Source organism: Camarhynchus parvulus, chromosome Z (assembly GCF_901933205.1).
Source record: "Camarhynchus parvulus chromosome Z, STF_HiC, whole genome shotgun sequence".
In the NCBI taxonomy this organism is placed as follows: domain Eukaryota; kingdom Metazoa; phylum Chordata; class Aves; order Passeriformes; family Thraupidae; genus Camarhynchus; species Camarhynchus parvulus.
The window spans coordinates 19,356,944-19,379,807 of NC_044601.1; the positions used below are offsets into that span (position 1 = coordinate 19,356,944).

At 38.1% G+C, this 22,864-nt stretch overlaps 1 protein-coding gene across 1 annotated transcript in view; it reads right to left on the reverse strand.

Annotated features, from left to right (window-relative positions):
- Window positions 1-22,864, reverse strand: part of PRDM6 (PR/SET domain 6) — a 76,187-nt gene that overhangs the window by 3,278 nt on the left and 50,045 nt on the right. The window contains exons 4-7 of the mRNA XM_030968981.1: window positions 22,337-22,464; window positions 18,599-18,723; window positions 15,046-15,388; window positions 3,848-4,024 (exon numbers count right to left, since the gene is read on the reverse strand). Coding sequence (XP_030824841.1) covers window positions 3,848-4,024; window positions 15,046-15,388; window positions 18,599-18,723; window positions 22,337-22,464 — 773 coding nt within the window. The remainder of the gene's footprint in view (window positions 1-3,847; window positions 4,025-15,045; window positions 15,389-18,598; window positions 18,724-22,336; window positions 22,465-22,864) is intronic.

Genomic DNA, 22,864 nt, shown 5'->3' on the forward strand with positions numbered 1-22,864 from the left:
CCAAAGTCCTCAAACAATTAGATACCATCAGTGAAAACTAGATCCATGTTGCCTTCTTTTACAATGTCTGTGTACGCTGTAATTGTAAGGAACAATGTCCTAAAGCATTCAACCTCCTCAACCTCCAGGCTTCACTCTGCCACAGGGTTTCCTGGTATGGTTTGCTTGGGTGGGGGTGGTAAACAGAATTGTTCTTAAGTTCATAAAGTGCACCAATAGTCTTGGGATATTTCCACAGTACTGGTGTTTCTGATTTTGTTTAGATAGCCCTCATTGTTACTGGTCTGCTTGTTTGCTTCACAGTGCTTTCAAAATACTGACAGTGAGGATTGGTTTAATTTGCACATTTATGTCAAACTCTGTGGAAGGCTTTGGGTGGAGAAAATGCTCAGGGTCTATTTTAGAGAAAAAGACGTTAGTTTGATACTCTCAAAATAAACATTTTAACATTTCATTCAATGAGTACATTTTAAACTCTTTTGGAAGGGTATCAAAAATCCAAGAAAAACTATCAACCAAAGAGAATCCCTCCTGACAACTCCGAGATGTCACTGCAGGTACAACATACATATTCAACCTAAAATGAATGCTGACCAGTTTTGCATTTCAGTAAGAAACAATGTAAAATATTTGTGCTGTTGGAGGCGGAAAGAATCTTTCCTCTTAATTATTTTGGATTGACTCCTAAATATTAGATCTTTGAATAAGCCTGATTCTGTAGGCAAATGAAAATAGGGAGGGAGTGAGAAAAAATTAAGAGAACAGAGGTGACAAATAATTTTCCTTTCTCTCCTGCATTTTAATTTACTTAAGATCTTTGTTCCCAGACTAGCAGCCGTAGTGGAGACTTCAGTAAGATAAGAATACACAAAAACTTTACAGTGGTGAGGCTGGCTTGATAGCTTGTGACGACATGAAAAGTCAAATTCAGCTAAAGCTTTGACTACAGATAACCTCACTTAGCATTGTTATCTGAATGAAAAGAAAATAGGAAAGTCTTCCACCACACATCCAAATTTACCTAGGACCTACAAAGAAAATGGCCTCTCACAGAAAAAGCTTTTTAACCAATCCCAAACATTCTCTCACAAAACAATTAATCTAAAATATTTTTTTAAATACTATCACCAGTGTTCACCATTTTTAAAACCAGCTTCTGGAAATAATATGCATACAAACATACTTAGTGTTTAACATTGCTGATTTAATCCATGCTGAGTGTAATTTGTCTATAACCACATATGAGAACAGCTGCCCTACTGCATTAGAAATCATGAGATTGCATTCACAGCTGAAGCACCTTCAGAATTATACCTGTTATTTTAAAATAACTTAGCTAGAATTTAAGTAATTTATCACTATCCATGCATGGCAATTCTTTCTAATATTAAAAATGTTAGTTAAAAGAAGTGTGTACATCACCACAAATACAAACTTCTCTGAGGTACAGAAACACTGCCTCAGTTGGCTTTTTTGTCTTTTTTTTTGTTGTTTTTGTGTGTAAGTGTATACTCAAAATTCTTTATAAACAAATATTTTTAACCTAAATTGCATGATCAAGAGACAGATATTTTGTTTGTTCTATTTATGGTTCTTGCTTAATAGAATTTGTTGAGGGCTTTTTCCTAAACTTTCTTAATACCACATCTTGTGCAACCCTTTTCCAAAGGAGGATCCAAACAGTGATGAGACATCAAGATGAGTTGCAGGTCTTTCTTTTTTCAGAGATTCAGCAGAGATAATGGATTGATTTCTGGATAATTTTCTGCCCCTCCTCTCTCAAATGCAAGTAGTCCTGCATGAGAGACAAATCTGCCCTTTTGAACAGCTTGCAGGATCAAGGCTTGTGTGTCCTCTTGTGTATCTGACTAGCAGGGATGGGAAAACCTGCAGCTCCAGTTTCAGCTTCACATGAAGTTACTAATCAGCTTAGTGAAAATACTTCAACAAGCCTTCCAGAGAGAAAATAGTGCTACTGTCTCTTGAGCTTGAGGAAGAAACTATAGAAACACCTTGCACAGTTGAAATTATGCCATACATCATAAAGAACCAGTATAAAGTATACACTTTCTTTTTTGTTGCTCTGTCCTGCAACTTAAGGAGCAGTCAGATACATCCTGGAATACTTAAGTGCTTCCACTTGAGCAGGGCAAAATATAACAACAACAACAACAAAAACAAAAAAACCCCAAAACAAAACACAAAAAGTAACCAAAACAAAGCAAAACAAAAAACAAATCCCAGACCTCTTGTTAGTTGTATTACATACATTAGCTCTTTCACAAATGAAATTGTGCTGTAATCAAGTCCATTTTGGAAAAGGAAAAAAAAATTAGTATATCAAAGGGGAAAAATAATTACTCTAAATGGGACAAAATAGCAGATCTATTGGAAACATGACAAAAAGAGGATGTCAAGGAAAAAAATTAAGTGGAGTCAACAAGGTTACACATAAGTAACACCTTAACATTAAACGAAATCTATTTTCCATTTTGACCTGGAAATCCCTTCCATTAATTACTAAAATCTATTTACACAGCAACTAGATAAAATCAATCTGATTGCTCACACCATTTTTGGCTCACTTTCTGTGGGCTCTGAGCATTCAACAGACTGGCTCAAGAGAAGTCAATACTTAGATGTTCTGAGTCTCCACGATATCCTAGCCATGATTCCTGCTATGCAAGTTCTTCTGTACTCGATATGCAGCATTTTGTTCCTGGCTCTGCCCCCTTGCCCCCAGCAAAGACATGTATGGAGGCTGTGCTTCCTTCCAGCCTTATATGGAGGCAAAGTGTGCTCACCAGTATCTCTGTTGGGCTGTTATGAGGGGTTCTGACAGGCCCCATGGCTGAGTTCCCTTACATTACCCAGATCAAAAGCACAGTCTGGCAAAAGCAGAAAAAAAAGTCAAACAGAGAAAAGTAGAAAGAGAACAGACAGTACTCGGAGAACTGGGAGAGACACAAACCTTCTTCTACACTTATTCCCCTTCCTCCTAGGAACATCCAGGAAGCTTCCAAAAGAAGTGATATCGATACATTAGGTGGAATTGCTCCAGTGACCACATATATGTACTCTGAGCCTGTCAGTTCAGCCAAGACAAAGACAAAAATATGGGATATATTTCTTCTGCTTTGGAGAGCACTTCCTCTTTAGTAGGCAGAGTCTTGCACAACAGAAGGTAAAATATCAGGATCAGCTGTACTATTGTTGGAAATGAGCACTGCTGGAAGATTTCTGAGACAGGTATGTACTTAGCTTTAATATCAGTAATTGAAAACTTCAGAAATTAACAAAGTCAGTTTAATGTAAAATCATCTCTATTAGGTGACTTTTTTTTCTTATACTTTGGACAGCTGAACACTTTCAATTTATTACTATGGTCTTTCAAAACTTATGCCACAGAGTTACATTTTCTATTCAGTGATTCTGAGACCAAAAGAAGGTGCATATTTCCCCCCCATATATAGCTAGAGCCAAATTAGCTTTTAAGTGAAGCTCCATCTACCTCAGCATATAGACATCTGAGAATCGTATTAATGTTCTTACAGCATGGCCTGTCTCAGTCCTGATCATATTTTCAGCTGTGGTTCTCTGGCATCAGCTTGCCACTTAATTAAAATAATCAAGGTATCATTAGAGAACAGAAAATTGTGCAAGACTTTCAAGAAACTCAAAATCAAAGCCATATAAATTCTAACAGCACCACTAGCTGTTTTACCTCATGGTCTGACCTTGGCTTTCAAGGGATCATCTGCCGAGTGCTGGCGATGCTAGTGAGCAGCCGCAATGCATTTCCCTCTCTAATCTCAGCTGGCAAAAGCTGCTGGCTTCAAGTACTTACTTGAAGGGCTTTTCCCCCGTATGTGTCCGGATGTGGTTGTTGAGCGTTGTGGCACCGGCGAAGGCGCGCCCGCAGTAGCCGCACTTGAAGGGCCTGTCGCTGGAGTGCGTCACGACGTGGTTCCTCAGCTCCGAGGGCTGCGAGAAGGACTGCGAGCAGTGACCACACTGGTAGGGCCTGCAGTGGGAAGGGAAACGGCACCATCAGTGCTTTCTGTTGGCACAAGCAGGAAACTGCATGGGAGGGGGCTCCTGATCTTCCCGATGATTTCCAAAGAGAACTGTGGGCACACTTGTCTGGGTCTTTCTTGGGAAGCACAAACCCAAAGCTTCACAACCTCTTTAACAAATGTGAAATTCTTGGGCAGGAATTAAATGAGAATCTATGGGACCCAAAAACTATAAATCAACAAACTCGTGAGCCTGCACTACACATCTGTTTGCCTTAGTTCTCTCAAACTCAATGGTACTCCTTAGTCGAAAAAAAAGCTCCGCACACATTGGAGTTGAGGGACTCATGGAATCCTCTGTCTGCTGGTGTGAGCGACAGTCTTACTTGCAAATGCATATCTGATAGTTATGCGCACATCCTGTCATTATTCTGTAGCTATTCACAATTAAACTCCTCATATTGCTTTGGAGGGTTTTAGAGATCACTTATTTCAATAAGAGACTTGGAAAAAATGACTACTGTATTACAATTATCTTTCTGTTTTCTTATTTCAGTTGAAAATCTTTACATTTCATTAACATTTTTTTCTCCCTTCTAGATTGAAAATATCTTGTTTTAGGGATCTTGAAAGGAAACCCAGAACTCAGGTTTTCAACAACACAACTTGTTAAAAATAAACATAACAAACAAACACACAAAACTGACTGATATGTTACAAATTCAGAATCATAACAAGCAGACTGCAAACACAGAAAAAAAAGGATACACAACAGCAATGTGAGACTGGTCTTCTGAAATGCCAACTAAAATAAAATGCCAAGAGACCGTGTCTATATATTTCTCTTCGATAAATGTGGCTTTGTATCAACACCCTACTAGGGTTTTTTTCCATTTCACATTTGTTTTAAGTTAGTAGCAGAGTCTGAAATGCTTATCAGACTGCTTGCTAAGAAAATTAAGATCTTTTTTCTGGAGGGATAATAATGATTTTTACCCTACACAACATTTTAACTCTTGGTGTCTGTGTTTCCAGAGCCAATGGCCAACACAACTTAATTGCTCTCTCTGTAATAAATGTATATGTTTAAATGGCTAGAAACCAAAACTAAAGGGAAAGAGACAATGGCGACCAGGCATGTACAATTCAATTAAGTGCAAAATAAAGTGAACTATCTCATTTGTCAAGTGAACTGCTTAATTGTGGCTACTTGCATCACTGAACACAAATACTATTATTTTACAGTGCTTCAGAGCACTGAACCCTGATTGTAGAATTTTTTAGCTTGATTAATAGCTCAGTATTCATCAATAACTCAATAGCTTACAATTTTAATTACTTGCATTTGAAAACCTAACTACTCTCCAACAAGTTTGAAAGTAAGATATGAAAGCTGTGGAAAGGTAATTTAGATGACGTGGCCCTTAAAGATACACAGAAATCTGTAAAATAATATTTAAAAAAACCAAAAACCAAGAAAGTGTTCTTCTGTTTCTCTTACTGAAAGACAAGTAGTAACATGTCCAGTTTTCACCTTTCTTGGAGTCCAAAGTTAATTTGCACAGAAAATATTTATCAAATTTGGTATGAAATTTCAAGAGTGGATAAAACAGAGATAATTGGTGAATGCAGTAATCAAACACTTTTAAGCAAAATAAAGCAATAATATATTCTGTATCCAAGAAAAATTGATTTTTTTTAATAGTGAAGGAGACCATTAACATCTATTAGCCTCTGGTTATCTATTTTTAACAGCAACCACAAAAAATGATGCAACGCTACATAAAGCAAATTAATCTTTTTATTTTTTAAAGAGATAAATAAATCAATGTGATTAACTTAATGCAGTGAAAATTCACACTGTAACTTGTCTGTAAACAGTCAAAATTTCAAACCAGATATAGGTGAACATTGTGATGCCAAACAATATGGGTTCATTGGCTCAAAATAAATGTCTTCTTTACAAAATACTCAGAATATATTTCACTGTCTTACACTCAAGTAAATCATCCCTGCAAAAGATCACCAATTGTTAGATCACTTTGACTCAGTTTTTCTGATTGATCCACCTCTTGGGAGAAAAAGTTACCCTTCTCTTTGCAGATGATGAATTTATCCTGTTTATATCCAGGTAATTCTAATTAATGCTAAAATACCTAATTTTTTAAAGCTTAGATAAATGACACACATTAGGCAAAATTAATTTCAAAAAGAAGCCTAAAAATGCATTAAAATACTGTAACATCTTAAAAATGCTCCAATTTGCACAATTGCAGATTTAAATATGCCAACTTCTGACAACTTTTGGATGCTACTATTTTTCAAAGAGAAAAAAATAATTACATTCAATAAGTACAGAAGTTATCATTCTGTTCTCCGGTAACAATTTTCCTGCGCTCGGAATTTTTTTTTTCTTGGAAGAAAATAAAATCAATATGTTATTTTTAAAAAAAAATGAAAGTGGTGCTGAAGGACTGAGCCCGAGCTGTGCTCGGTTCAGTGAGTACATTGACATGGGCAGAGCATGCCTGCCTTTGATGTAGCAGTTATGTCTTCTGCCATCACTTTTGTCTGCACTGGGACAATGAATTCAGATGGTGACTTCACTATAACAGAGTTTTGCAGACACGGAGGAACAGCAACAAAGGGACAGAAATGTTGGTCTTCTTAGGCTGTGCTTTCAAAAATCCTCTGCTGGACAGAATGCACTCCCAGCTCAGAAAAACTCATTTCCTTGGAATAACCAATACACGTATTGTACTTTCTTGAGCTTCACAGTATCCATGTGAATCAAAATCTTACCAGATCATAATTTTAAGTTAGAGTTAAGAGCAGCTGAACTGATTACGGCCCTGTGCAGACGAGAATGATGTTCCAACAATCATCAAAAGTAGTTCTAATGTTTTTTATTGAAAACCTAGTTACATAGGAGCTTTTAGCTCCACATCTTTCTTTTTGAGCTAAAAGAAGGGAAATCTACCTACCCAGAAGAAAATTTTCCTGTTGGAAAAATTTTACACTCTTGTTATTAATCCCATGCATCACTGATAAACTATCTATGTTTACTGACATTCAGAATCCGCCAGCTTTTTCCAGAAACCTTAATCCCACAGTCTCTGACTCTATGATGGCTCATATAGGAATACAGGCCATGCAAACTGAAATTCTGAGAGCAATTCTAATGTAATAGTTTTCAGGTTTTGTGGTAATTCATAATTTGAGCTTTTCCAAGTTGTGCAAGACACATTTTTCAAAATGAAAACACTATGGAATAAATTTTGCTCTCTAAGCTAGACAATCTCTTGAATGACTTTGCTCTTTGTTGAGGTCTTTTGCTGTCATAAAATTTCCTTACTTTTGCAGCTGATATTTTTCTGGGTGAAACTACATCCTGTATGGGATCAGTACAAACTGATCAGTCAGGCTTCCCTATAAGGCTTACTGAACTTCACCAAAGCTCATGCTTTGGGCAGGGAGTGTAGAACTCCTAATATGTACAAAGCATGTTAAGAGAATAGAAAAATCCATATGCTTTCATCTGAAATAGCTACTGAGAGGCAGCTGTACATTTAGGTTCATTCTTTCTAGATTTTCGTTTAGCAAACCTGACATAGCTTTATTTGTCTTTTACTATTCCTCTGCCAAAAGAATATATTTTCCAAATTCTCGCTCCTAAGTGTATCTAAGTGTTATAAATTTATTTTCTACATCATAAAATATTAACTCTTTGAATTATTAGAACCTTAGAAAATCCAGTCATTATTTTCCACTGCATTTTCAAACTATTTCCTTTATGATTAATAGATTTTTAGCGTGGCCTTGTCAGAAGTGAATTTGCTCTTTTCAAGGGGCATATGGAATTCTAGTGTAATCTTAGAAGAGAAATTGCTTGCAAGGGCAAGTTCCTGAATACTTGTAACTTTGTCATTGAAACTCTCTCAGCCCAGTGAGACAAAATAGCGCAACACTGTATTCTTTTTCCTCAGAAAGAGCCGGAAAAGCACCAGCTGAAAGGAGAGACTGGCATGTGATTGAAAGTGTTTTTCTCCCTGTTGATGACTAAGAAGTAAAAAGCCAACATGACCATAGAGTTATAGAATGGTCTATGTTGAAAGGGGCCTTAAAGACCATCTTGTTTCCAACCCCTTGCTATGGGCAGGGACATGGTGAAATATGGGTCTCCTCAAGCCAGGTCTCATAAGCTCTTGGAGATCTATTTCATGCCCAAGATGGCTCAGCTACCTTAGAAGGCATAAAATCAGCAGGATGGCTTCTGTGGTAGTGTTGGAAACAAAAAGGTTTTAATAAAAGGCAAAATAACAAAACTCTTTGCCGAGAAAAACCGAGCTAGGTGCAGAAGGTCCTTGCTCCCGGGAAAACACCTCACAAAAGCAATTAGTTTCTTTGTTCTCTTCTTTTTCTAGTAAATTGTGGCTCCTGCCCAATTAGCTATCCTTAAGTTTGAGGTGAAGACCCTCAGGTCCTATGACATGTCTTTTCACCTAATTGAGGAGTGAAACTTTTGGGCTTATTTCCTTTTTAAGGGGACAAAGGATATTTTTGTCATCAAGAGGGGGCACATTCCTAGAGGACATCTTCCACTCAAGACCCCATTCTGTTTGGCCACAATCATTCCCAAGACAGGGCATCGACAGCTTCTCAGGGAAAATTTCAAGTCTGTCTCATTACCTTCACACTAAAGAATTTCTTTCTTACGTCCCATCAAAATTTACCATCTTTCAGTTTAAAGCCATTATCCCTTGTTCTATCACTAAATGCAATCACAAAAAGTCTCTCTCCAGATTTCTTGTGGTCCCTTTGTGTACTGTAAAGCTCATATAAGGTGTCCCTGTGCCCTTCTTTTCTCTACCCTGAACACTCTAAACTCTCTCAGCCTGTCTTCATGCCTCTGATTATCTTTGGAATCGTCCTCTGGACTCTCTGTAGGATGTCCACATGCTTCTAATGTTGGAATCCTCAGAGTTGGATGCAGAGCTCCAGGTGGGGTTTCACAAGAGCTGAATAGAGGGGAAGAATCACTTCCTGCCCATCCTGCTTTTGACACAGCCCAGGACATGTGTGGCTTTCTGGGTTGCAAGTGCACACCTGGCTCATGTCCAGCTTCTCATCCCCCAACATCTCTGAGTCCTTCTCCTCAGGAATGTTCTCAGTCCATTCTCCACCCAGTCTGTATTTGTGCTTGGGATTGCCCTGAACCACTTTCACTTGCTCTTGTTGTATTTCATGATGTTCACCCAGTCCCACCTTTCCATCCTGCCAAGGTCACTCTGGATGGCATCCTTTCCATCCAGCATGTCACCTGCCCTGCAAAACCTGGTACCATCAGGAAACTCGCTGAGGGTGCCCTTGATCCCACTGTCCCTGTCACCAAAAAACACTGCTGTGCTAAATAGCATCAGCCCAAATAGCAGCCTCTAAGGAATATCTCTGGTCTCCACTTGGAGATTGAGCCATTGACCACAACTCTTTTGAGTGCAACTTTCCTGCCAATTCCTTATCCATTGAGGGATCTGACCATCAAATAAATCCATGTCTCTTCACTTCAGAGACAAGGCTGCTGGGTGCAAACACTTTGCACAGTTCAAGGTAGGTGACCTCAGTCTCTATTCCTTATTCACCAACTCTGTAAACACTGATGTAGAAGGTTACCAAATTTGTCAGGCATGACAAATTTGCCCTTAGTGAAATCACCTTGGCTGTCATCAGTCACCCCGTTATTTTCCATGTTCCTTAACCTGGTTGCCAGGGGGATTTAGTTCATGCTCTTGCCAAGTACCAAGGTGAGACTGACTGTCCTGTAGTTCTCCAGGTCTTTCTTTTTAGCAGTGGAGGTTTTTTGAACCAGCAGAACTTCACCAGACTGCCATGACCTCTCAAATATGACAGATAGTGGCTTAGCCACCTCATCCACCATTTCTCTCGGGGCATACATATGCTTCTCACCCGGCTCCAGGGCTTGCACACCTTCAAGTTCTTTAGATGGTCTTCAATCTTCTCTTCTACAGCTGGCAGCTCTTCATTCTCCCAGTCCCTGCTTTTGCCTTCTGTGACATGGGTGATGTGACTGGAACATTTGCCAGTTAAGTTATTGACTAGCTCAGCCTTTGCTATGTCCTAGTTCACCAGGCCTCCTGCTTCCTTTCAGAGAGGTCCCACATTTCCCCTGGTCTTCTTTTTATCGCTAATGTAACAATAGAAGCTTTTGTTGTCCTAGATGTCCCTGGCCACATTTAATCCTACCAGGGCTTTAGCTTTCCCAAAGGGATTTCTGGCTGCTTAGACCACCTGTCTGTATATCTCCCAGGCAACCTGTCTGTGCTTGCATTCTCTGGAGGCTTCCTTTCTGTCTTTGGATTAATCCAGGAGTTCCCCATTCATCCATGCAGGCATCCTGGTGGTTTTTTCTGACTTCCTCTTTGCTCCTGGGCTTCAAAAAGGTGATTGATCTCACAGTCTCAAAGAGTGGGACGCAGGGCTCCCTTGAATCCAGGACAGCATTTCCCGTTGTTATAGGGTGGAGGATGCCATGCCACCGCCCCTGCAAGAAACCCCACAAGCAGCGCAGTTTGAGGTGGGGCCAGCATCAGCTCTCAGGATCTGGCCTTTATACAATGCACAGCTTTTTAAGAGCACAGCTGCAGTCAGAGGAGTTAGGTCACAGATGTTCTCAAAGGAAGGTATTTTTGAGGAATGCCTTCTTCTAGCAAGTCAAATTAAGGCTGGAGAGCAAAGTGACACTTCAGGAAACTGCTAACTTGCACACAGCAACATCCCAAGCATCAGCAGAGCCATGGGAAGCTACTTTCACTGCCTCTGGACTCCACATCCCCTGCCAGGTTGGTGCTCCCCTCAAGCAGCACAGCTGCTGTCCTGAGCACCTCAAGCACCATGCAGCAGCAGGGATGGCAGAGCTGGACCTGCTGGGAGTTCTGCAATCATCTGTTACAAATGCTTGGGAAGAAACCAGCCAAAGCAGAAAGCCAGCATTGGAGCATATGCAAGCTTCTGAAGCTGTCAGGGAGAGTTGCTGCTCTGTAGACCTGTTATTGTTACTGGCTCTGAGTACTGGGCAGTTGCAAACCTTTATGAGAAGATTATGCAAGAACCAGCATTAAATTCAGCATGAAGTTTACTTTAACAGAGCAATACTCAATACACAGAAATAGACAACTCTTGCTCAAAGCACTTATTTTTTAGAAGTCTGTTTTGGAGAGGTTCAAATCAATTAGTGGACTTGGGGAAAGCATCAAGGTCAAAGACACAGAACGTATAAAGAAAATATAAACACAAAATGGACTAAGCCATGATATTAGAGAAAAGCATCTATTGAGCTGGTAACTTCAACTTCCTGTTAAGAAAAACAAAACAAAACAAAATATCCTTACTATTTAATATTGAGGTGATATTGCAAAATATGAGTATATCTTTTGAGTAAAGAAGAATTATGAGTGCCAGATCACATCCATAATCTATCATCTATGAACACATTTATGGAGTGTGCTTTGTCTCAGATTCTCAGCTTGAATCCCTGGCAATCTATGAGAATATTTATCATACAGATGTACAGGTTGTACATGAAAATATGCACACAGAAGTCTTGAGAACTGAAGCTTTCTGCCTTCCCTGAGCACCAATGTGTCCTGAATCTGGTGATCAGAGTAATGTGGAAGAGTGCTGTCATTAAAAAAGACTGTGTCATTATCAAAAAAGTGGTTGCTGTTAAAAAAAACAAATAAAAATTTCTCATTTTAATAAGGAGTTTTGGTTACCCTGTTCTTGAGCCTTCCAAACAGGATTGTTGGGAATTTCTGCAGAAGAATGGAGGAAATAAAAATAATAAAAATAATAAAAATAATAAAAATAATAAAAATAATAAAAATAAAAAAAAATAATAATAGTAAAGCCTAAAAAAACTTAAAGAAAAAAACCAAAACCAAACAAAAAAACAAACAAACAACAAAAAAAACCCCTCCACCCCAACAAAATAAACAAAAAAAATTCCTATGAAAAAAGATTTTCAACTCTTGCTTCCAGAAATATCTTCTGAAACTGTTTCTGTCTGGTCTAGGCTTAAGCAAGGCTTAGAGGCTCAAAAGGTCCCCCAGTTCAAGATTTTACAAATTTAAATTTCCACCTCTCACACACACTTCAACCCCAATTACCATAAATTTCAGAGAAGCCCTAAAAATGTAACAAACTTAAAATTTTTGGGTGGAAAGAGAGAAGTATATAAGTAAGCCAGTAAAAAATTAAAAGTGATTTTAAATTAAATTCTTAATCTTTAAATAAAACAAAAAGCACAGCAGAAGATTTTAATAATTTCTCCTATTTGGGATTCATAATGTTTTACAATTATTTTTATTTATTAAGTGATCTGCCTGATAAACAGGATCATTTATTTCTTACTACTTCATGGAATTACGTATATTATGGTCTATTTATGTCTGCTCTCATTTAGATGTTTTCTTAATCTCGGTTGTTGTATTATCTTTGTTTGGATTTCTCAAGCTTCAAGTAGTCTGCTTTTCTTGTATTTCAGACCATGAATCAGACTCCTGTACAGACTCAAAGGTGTTTTCCCTGCACAGCACTGTTGCAAAACAAATACTAAGCCAGAACAGACAGACTAAAGTCTATTTCCTAGAGATGACAGGCCCTGCTGTTTCAGTCACATCAAAGATGCAGTGGCTGGTGCACTTACAAATTGCTGACAATAAATGAGGAGTTGTTTATCAGCTGGAGCAGTGCTGCAGATGCTGAGAAAATAAAAACCAGAGAGCTGCATCCAGTACTTCAGGCTGGCAAGCAGGTATTCTTCCACAAATCATACCTTACTTTTGTGTCTCCTGGAAATTTTGTACAACACTGTAAAAATTTTTCATCTAGAAAAATGCAAAGTGTTTAAGAAACCAAAGGCCACTTTTTCTAGACACTGCATCATTAAATAACTGGTACCCACTAAAAGACAAAAAGTTTCCTGTGATGTAAGCTCAGACTGTAAAGGTTTCTAAGCAAGGATATGATAACCCAGATCCTAGGGCAGTTATTTATGGTAATTTCAAGCATGGAATGAATTGCAATGACCTTAATCATAGCAAGATGATTTCCTACTCTGCTCTAGGGTATTCTGAGCTGACAATGCTCCAGACTTTCTTGAGGAAGCTGCTGGCTGGGTAGGCACAGGAGGGACGAAGAGGTAAGACACCATGAATCAGCACCCTACTAATGAGAATGATCACTTTTAAGAGTGAAGACCAGAAATCCAGACTGTGTTTCAGACAATATTTGACAAAGCTGCTTAGGAGGAAATAAATAAAAAAGGAATAAAATTAATTTTAAAAAATTAATCTCTCACCTCCACAATGAAAGATCTAATGGTAAGACAGATTTATCCCCCTTTTCTTTCTCTGACAAAATAAATATTTAGCTATCACTTAGAGTGGAGAATAGTGCCATTAAGAGAGACCCTTCTTGCATTAACTATTATCTGCAACTTGCTTCTTCACAAAGGAAGTCACTGGTTCAAACAAAGGATGAAATCTAGGTGTCACACCTGATTGAGTGAATCACTGAAAAAGTGTGTGGAGGACCTCACAACATGCCTTTTCTGCTTCCAGGATGCACCATTTTATTCTTTACAGTATGCTTAGGATGCTTTAATACCAGAAACACAAAAGTCCATGGAATGTAGGACAGTAGATCTTTCAGGACCCATATTCTACATTGTGACACCTAAATTACCGGTTTTGTCCTACAGCTTCCCTAGCAAGGCATTTGCTTCTGCTAAGGCAAGCATGAAATCCAGAAAAGTGTTCAAAGGGCTTGTTCACATTCGCAATATTATCAATTTTTAATTTTTATTAATATTAGCTTAGAATCCAATTAGTCCCTAACATGCTTGACATTTCTTCTGGAAAAATGGACTTATTCTCTCCATAGCCATTGAATCACACAGGCATATGTGCACATGTAGATACTACACAAAGTACACGAGGAGACATAGACATGCACACAAACACATACACAGACTCAGTCTTTGCTGCTTTTTTGGTAGTGGTATTTTTAACTCTAATTCACAATTAAATGTTGATTTTTGAACAACCTCTCAGGGATTTAGCTGTTAAGCTCAAATCTGCACAGCTGAAGAAGAGACAAAATACAGGCAGCCTTTTTTATTCAATTAATTTGATTTTTGTCTTTTGTCCTGCCAGCTATCAAAATTGTCAAATAAACCAGCTTTGATTCATAAATAATGGTTCCATTATATTTACTGTGCCACCGGTCAGAGTACCTGAAATTTTAATTCACTTGTTCAGCTAAATTTCATCCTCAGTTCACAGCCATAAAATTCTGTATTGACAAACTTTCAAACCAACTTTGACTCTGAGGTATCTAGTCAACATTTTTCTTCTGTGTGGATATTAGTTTATTGAATAAGTGGCATCTGTTTTCCTCCACATCACTGGTGGAGTAGGTATTTCCTTTTGACAGGTTTGTACGATTTATGGGTTTGCATGCTATGAAGAAAAATAGTACTAAGCAAAAAATTCCAATTCATTACCTCTTAGTACTTAATTAAGTTCATACGCATTGCACACTATAGGTGAACCCTGAAATGACTGTGACAGCCACTGAGCAGCAAGTTAGATTATCTTTGGAAGACAGAGAGACTTTTAATTATCTTGACCTCATTTTTTCCATCTATGATATTCATAAATTTTCATTCTATTTTGTTGCCTCCATCAGATGTACCAAACCATTCTAAAAACAAGATTATATCCTTAGCTATTTCCTTTTATCTGCACATTTAGGCACTGAATGTTTTTACAAATAGTGAAGGCAAGCAATAGTTTTTATCAGCTTACTTCACACAGCTGCAGATGAATTATGTCATACAGGCTCCCCATAATAATGGTTTGGTTTTGAAAATGATAACAGCTTGATAAAAGAAGAAAGCAGTGGATCTGGCTATCAGTAGATACAGAAATAAAGAGAGCCTGGGCTTTACCTGTCAGGGTTCTGCGTACACACATGCATCTGTAAGAGGATCCGCTGGGTGAAAGTCTTAAAGCATTGCCCACATTTCCAAAGATGCCAGTCACTGAACTCAGAATTTAGTTGGCTTGTTGAAGTTGGGCTTGCAAGAACTCGTTGGTTTTTGACACTGATCTGGTTAAATCCTGACTCGATGGACCCAGACTTATCCAGGAGAGAAAAATTTCTGCTACACGGAGTCTGTGGAAATACTATGGATCGCTGTGGAGTGGCAGGGGATAGTTTGCTACTTTTATTAAATGGCTGTAGGGTGTCTTGTCTGGACATGGCCTCCATTACAGTCGAAGGGACATTCACTGGGAGAAAACAAGAAAAGTAAATAAGATCCTTTTTATGCCTTTTTAAAACTAATACAATTTTGGGACACCAAAAAAAAAAAATCAACATCCATTTTCTTGACACTACAATGAAACAGTTTTATTTTAACAAAGTACAAAAGAAAAAAAATAGAAAAAAAGAAAAAAAATTAAAGAAGAGCTTGAATGAGACAGTGATCTGAATGGATGGTGCTGATTTTGTGACACTGAAATGAAAATTCATGCAAGGGAGTGTCTGAGACTGAAAGGACCCAGAGAAGCCTGACTGTGATATACTTCTATTACACAATGGCATTGTCATCTGAAAGAAAAAGCTGCACCACTTGTGGTACCCTGACTCTGCATGTTGCAGTCAGCATGTCTGACTGCTATATCACAGACAAGCATGAATTTTGAGAGCGTGGAGAAAAAAATCTCTGCTGGGACCCTCCTTGAGATACAACAGGGCCTAAATATCTACGGCAGCAATAGCTCCCTCATCCTACAAAAGGGTGGCCTCTGAGGATATTACACCATTACATCTCACAGATGGTCACACCGCCAATGCAGTAAGAAGCCAGGGACTTCATCATGTATCTTATGCCTGAGGTTAATAGCAGGTAGGTCACCATGAAACACTGCAAAGCATAGGCAGAGAGATCTTCGTGCATCAGTTTCCCACCTACAAAACAGGCATAAGAATGCTTTAAAGTCCCATGAAAATTGTTTCTAGTCTTATGATCGTCCATTAACTATGGCTTGTGACGCACTCAGATATTTCAGCAACAAATGCAATATGCTTTTCACAAAGAAGTGATTTAGTGCTGAATTTGAATGTTTTCTGATAAGAAAGGCAGGAGGTCAAGCAAGTAGAAGAAATTGAACAGCTGCCTCACACCTTGAGAGCCATGTAGATCATACAGAGATCATACAAGAGTGCTGTGGAAAAATAGTCAGCTGACCAAAGCTTGCACCACAATGCAAAAATAAACATCATTTAGGCCATTGGACTGAGTAACTTCTAATGCTTTCTAATTTTGGCAGACTCAGGCCCATGCGCTATTATTTTCATGGAAATTTTTAAATTAAATGCGTTATATACATATAAGTCTCTGTACACAAATTTGGTTACAAACTGTTTATATATACAAATAGGTACATAGCATGTATTAAACTGATGATTAGAAACTACAATTTTGTTTTGGTAAATCATGATGATAAGAGCAAACATGAGTAAATCATGATTTCTAAGAGCAAACACGAGAATTTCAGTTGTAAGCCGGAATCAGCCAATATTATTTAATGTAAAAAAAATCCAAACAAACAAACAAAGAAAAAAATCCCCAAAACAACCACAACTTAATATTTGATAATAATTTGAATCATGACAGTTGCCTTTAGAGTTCTGTTCAAATATCTATGATCAATCATAATGATTCCAATATTATATTATTAGAAGATATTTAAGTTATGTCAGTTGAGGTCCATCCTAATCTATTCTTTTTTGTAGTATCTGAGAATCTCATTTCTAAGTAGGTTTGCATCCACGTATCTGTCTATCTCAAGTTTCCAGAAACAGAATACGTCTTCTATGTCTCTTCAGTACCAGGAGCAATTTGTATACTATCATTTTGCCTCAATATACTCAGAAGAAGGAGATCACCTTTTTCTTTTATTTTATTTTCTTTAAATTGTGGTTATAAAAGTCCACAGAAGCAGTGAGATCAGGCTACTAAAGACCTAAGGAATATAGGCAGAACTTGTGCTGCTGACAATACCCTTGTGCAGAAGATAAGCAGAAGGTACATTCTGGGAGTTTAGGTGGGACTGAAGTCCTATACCAGTCTGCAGCTGGCTCCATGGTCAGAGATTAATTTCATCTACTCATGTCAGTGTCTCTATGGATGAAACTCTAGTTTGTCTCACAGAGAAATAGCAAGAGACAATATTTATAGATATTATCCATAATGATTTTCAAATAAATTTTTTGTAGTCTTGAGTTTCTGAAAGAAAAAATAATATTTCTATATTGTACACTCCATAGTGTATGGCATGGCATGGCTTTCATCAGCAAATATTTCTGCCAGAAACTAAATTTCTTTTAAACTTTTCTCAAACTCAACACACTCAACAGAAAACTCAAGATGAGAAAGGATGTTTATTTTCAACATTTTAATCCCTGCTATCTTGCTGCTTAATTGCTGCATGATTTAGTATCTAAGTTCTGCAAGACACTAGTTCTTCCTAACAGTTCATGCTGTTTAAGTGTCCAAGTACAGGACCAAAAACATGCACCTTATGCATCATTTTCTGAGTGTGGGCAGTCACAGAGTTACTTTAGACCAAAGTCAACAGGTCCATTCTTGTTTTTTTCCACTATATAGATACATATAGTTGCCAAAATGGATGCAAGCTCTAACTAAGTCTCACACACAAGCAGTAGAACTGAAGGATGTGCCTGGATCACCCATTTTTGTTACAGACAAAGGTATCCAGCACTAGATTTTGTCTGTATTAAAAGTAACTCTTCATGCTTAGTTTAGTGAGGATCCGTAGCAAACTAAAAATAAAATGTTGAGAACAAGTAAAAGAATGGATGAAACTGGGGATGGTCAGGATGGAATAGAGATTTATTGTCATTTCAGGGTGCTTACATTCAGCCGGTATTTTTAAAAGTAGGGTTTTATGTTTAACCACAAGGATCTAATGTCTTTAATCTGCCAGTCAAAGCTTTTCTCAACATGCTCAAAGGTAATAGAAAAAAAAAATCACCAACAGAGGCCCTGTTGGCTTGCAATGCATTACTGTTTTGGCAAGACAGTGGTTTGTGATAGGTCTAGTAACAACTGAGAGAACCAAACAAACTTGTTTGCAATACATTAATTAATCACTGATACAGAGCAGTGATTCTAACCATACCGTAATTTTGCAGTGTAAGTGTATCACCTCACCTTAAATATACTGCAACGTTCATTAAATGCCATAGAATCAGAGAATCATAGAATGGTTTCAGTTGGAAGGGGCGTTAAAGATCATCTAGCTCCATGCCATGGGCAGGGACACCACCAGAACAGATTGCTCAAAGCTCCATCCAGACAGGTGCTGAAGTTCCAGGGACAGAGCCCCCTGTAAAATGCTCTATGATGTATCTGATTAGGCATGAAAGAGGAATTATGGCTTACACAGGTAGAAATGCAAGAAAGAACTTACAATTTTCATCTTGTGCAATGCACTGGAGAGGGATTCCAAAGAAAGATGTGTAGCTGTCATTGTACCACACTAACAGCTCAGTGCCCCTGGGGATATCTATACAAGCCCGGTAGAATATATTTGACCTAATCAAGAAAAAAGAAAACATGGCATAATTTAGGAATAGAGCATTCTCATCTTATAGCACATGGTATTACAGTAGAAATTCATTGTTTTGGAAGCATTTCTGCAGATAACTAAATGAATAACCTACTGGTTGTGTTAAAACCAAATCTGTCATTAGAGAAGGACTTTGTTCCTGTAGCACTAGCTAACAACATTACAGACAAGTTGTATCTAGCATATATTGAATGCTAAGGTTTCAGAAGGACCAAGATACCATTAAAATACAGGTATTTTCTTGCAAAGTGTATTTCAGGGGGATTTTAGAATGATACTTTCTGCTTACATGGTATAATCATCTGAGTGGTGTACACAGATCAGCAAGTACAGCCATTTAAACAGCTTTGCATTTGTCACCTGCAAAAGTTAACCTATTTTAGGGTAGACAACATTTCTTTTGTGAAGAGAAATTAAACTAATAAATACATTTAGCAAGACCTTTGAGATAGCATGTGGAGTGACCTTTCATGGCAGTAATATACCTTTAAAAGAGAGACCTTGGGTTCTTGAGAAAAACAGACTTTGACTTAGGGGAAATAAAAAAATGGGATTAATTGGATCATGCAGTGTTAAAATCTTCCACTACATGGAATGTGAGGGCAGTGCCAATGATTTAGTATGTGTAAATCAGTGTTACCATAAGTGTGTATCTCATTGTTCCTGTGAGAGAACACTGGGTATTTCTAGACCACTGAAGTGGGAACACGGTGTGGGGGAAGGGAAAAATCCTTATGTCTTTAGCATAAAAACAAGAGCCTTATCCTGATCTTGGACTGATGTAAATAGCTTCAGAGTGATACTTCTGCAGTTAAGACATTTACATGGCAGCAAAAACTGTGCTAGATTAGAATCAGGCACAGGATAAAAGACAAATGTTATCAGTTTGCAGTGGCTTCTCCCTTATGCTTCACATGGAACAGTAAAACACACTCCTCTGAGATGGATAGAAATTCAATATATACAAGAAGAACAGTCCACTCTTGCTGAAGGATTACATACCAAAGTGATACAGTCAAAGTACCAAGAAATGAACATTTTTTATAACCGCTTATGTAAGGCAGAAAAACATCTACAGACCAAAAAAAACTTAGGCCTCAACCAGTTTTCTGAGTGAAGAATTGCTACAAACATTATTCTGAAGTTCAAGATAAAAGTGTTTAGGGTTGGTAGGCCTTAAATTTAGACTTTCTATAAAGAATTGGCTGTAGCAATGCAATTTGTTCCTTGTATAACACTGCAGACATAAGGAGAATCTTCTACCACATTTTTCATGGCAGTGAGATATGCACTTGTCAACATATTTTGTCACCGCAAAGTGGCTCTTGGCAACAGGATCATAAAGATCAATAAAAAAGTGCAGATTCTCAATATTTTACTAGCAGCTGCAAAAATTTCATTTATCTTGTTATTTTCCTCGCTTACTGCCACCCTGTCTCAGGAGGGCACTGCTAGCTAAGCAGAACGGTTTTCTTAGCCTTCTATGAATATCTGACAAAAACTCTCCTCTTTGTGTCTCCCCTTCATCTTCCCTCCTCCTCCTTCTCCTCCTCTTCTTCTCTGTCTCTCTTTCTTCCCAGAGCTTTGCATTTAGTTAATTCTTTCCACTGTTACATAAAAATGAAAATCGGAGCCACACTATAAATTACCGGCATCTCTTAACTTGAGAAAAATTGAGTCTACTTTGTACTTCACCCTTGTAACATTTCATCTCTCAGTTTGGCTTCCCTTAACATAAACACAGCAGCCGAGCAAATGAATGTGCTAAAACCAAATGACACACTTTGCCGCTGAAAGAGCAGAACTGTTTTTGAGCAATGGGTGGTCTGTGGGGCTTGGAGTAGGCAGGGAAAAAAAAGTGTAAGCGTACACCGTCCCTTACAAGTGTGCAGAGCTTCCAAAACTCGCAGAAATCTCTGCATGCTGAAGTACATCAAAGGGATTTTTCCCTTTTCGGATAATATTTCCTTTGCTGACATGTATTTAGTATTGTGGTTGGATGACTCATAAAGATAGCTTCATGGCGTCCCAACGCAGTTGAAGCAGAACACATGCCAACAAACATTATTGTCAGCCTCAAAATAAAAACAAAACGTTCAGCTAAGGGTCAATCAATCAAGAGCACTTTGAAGAAAATTCCATTTAGATATTACAAATCATAACAGAATGAATTTAAACCAGCTGACTTTCTGTGAGGAGGACGTCCATGTACAATAAAAATTAGGCTGGTTTTTCAGTGTCCAACTTTTCTATTTTCTTACACTTGGATGCAGTCACTGGTGATGGATGCCAGTTTTTTAAATTGTGTTTTTGTAGTTCATTTTATAAAGATCTGAAGTAATCGAAAACAGATCAACAGAGGGAACTCTAAGTAAAAACTCCATCATGAAAGGAGAGTTGTAAAATCCACTTAATATTGACAGATGTGTAATGACTTTCTCATGTTCGCTTTTCATTTAGTTTTGTCATCTATATATATGTGTGTACGCATATATTTTTTTCTTATTTTTATATATGTATGTGCACGCACACATCAGCACATAGAGAAATAGTCCACAAGATACCTACAAAAATACTCTTTCATCACAACAATCTTTATTCATTACCCAGTGTGTTTCTTTAAAATCCTATGGTATTTTAGCTATAGATAGCAGATACCTAAGTATATAATAAAAGATTTGTAATGTATAAATAAGATTGTTATTTTTTTTAACTGCAGCATTGTTTAGTCAACTGGCCAGAGAATAAAAAGGCTGAAAATGCAATTGAACAATTTTACCATTGTTAAATTGGATCCCTATGGTATAATCAAACTTTATATATTTTATTTTAGCTTGCTTTTGTATGTTTTATTTTTAATTTTAAAGGTAGTTTAAATAAGTTTAAGATTTTTCCTAAATAAAAGACACTCTGCTCTCTAAAGCAACCAGCAAAAATCATTGCTCACTGCAACTGGCAAGCCTGGGGCATTCTTTGATGTGCTTCCTACCACATTTAATAAGGCCAAGCGGTCGCTTCTGATTCTCAGGAAAAAGGTTTGTTTATAGCTGAGATCATGTATTTATGTAATGTGTTGTCTGGGTTTTCTGGATCTATTTGCAAGTACAAAGCAAAATGTACCATAATTTCTTTACATTTTTCTTTGCATTTTGACTTTCTCTAGCCAGCAGCATAAGAGGCACAAGCTCTAGCAGTCTTGGCCAGCAGGTGCACTCAACAAAAGAGCTCGAGGTGTGTGCACAGCTCGTGACTGACCCTCAGGATGCCTCTGGGTGCCACTTTTCCCCCTCCCCTATCACATGCATCCCTCTTAAGGGTGGAGAACTGCTTGTGTTGGCTTGCCTCTGCTGAGGCTGTTTGAAACAGTGCAGAGAGCTCTGTGTGGCGGGGTGGTCACACAAGTGACACAGAGCTGCCCTCGCTCCCTGGAGCTTCACCCCATGTGTGCTGCCCCATGTCAGCACATCCTCCAAAGCTTGGATACTCTCTTCGCAATCAAAGGCAGAAGTACTCCTGATGGTCACAGCCTGATAAAACACTCTCATTTTGTGTCTCTGGGTGAATCAAGAATCACTTTACCTGTACTGAACCACGGTTAAGTTCTGCTCCCCACAGTGCCTGGCACATCGGATGTACCTCATCCAGCTCGACTTACTGGGTTCTCCACCATCGATAAAGTGCTGCAGTGTCCCATCTTGGTCATATATCTGGGGGAGATGGCACAAGGTCAAGTAGTTAGAACAAATCATCAGTAATCATTTTCGCTGCTTTGCTGGTGTCTCTCTTTCCAGGACTTTATTGCCATGTAGTTTGTCATCCGTGTACTGATACTTTTAGAAATATACATAAAAATGCAGAAAAATATTTTAAGAGATGCAAGTTTATCTTGTTTCTCTTATCAAGCCAATCTTTTCATATTAAAAATATTTGTGGTGTCTCAAGGATGTGACCATGTTTCCCAAAGAATATTTAACCTATTTTGACAAGCTGGCCTTAAATAATGAACTGCCAGATAAACAAGAAAATCTGGATGTAAAGTGTGCAATAAAATGGCTGGGACATCTGATCAAGGGGCAGTAGCAATCCCTAAACAAGGATCCCTTCCTT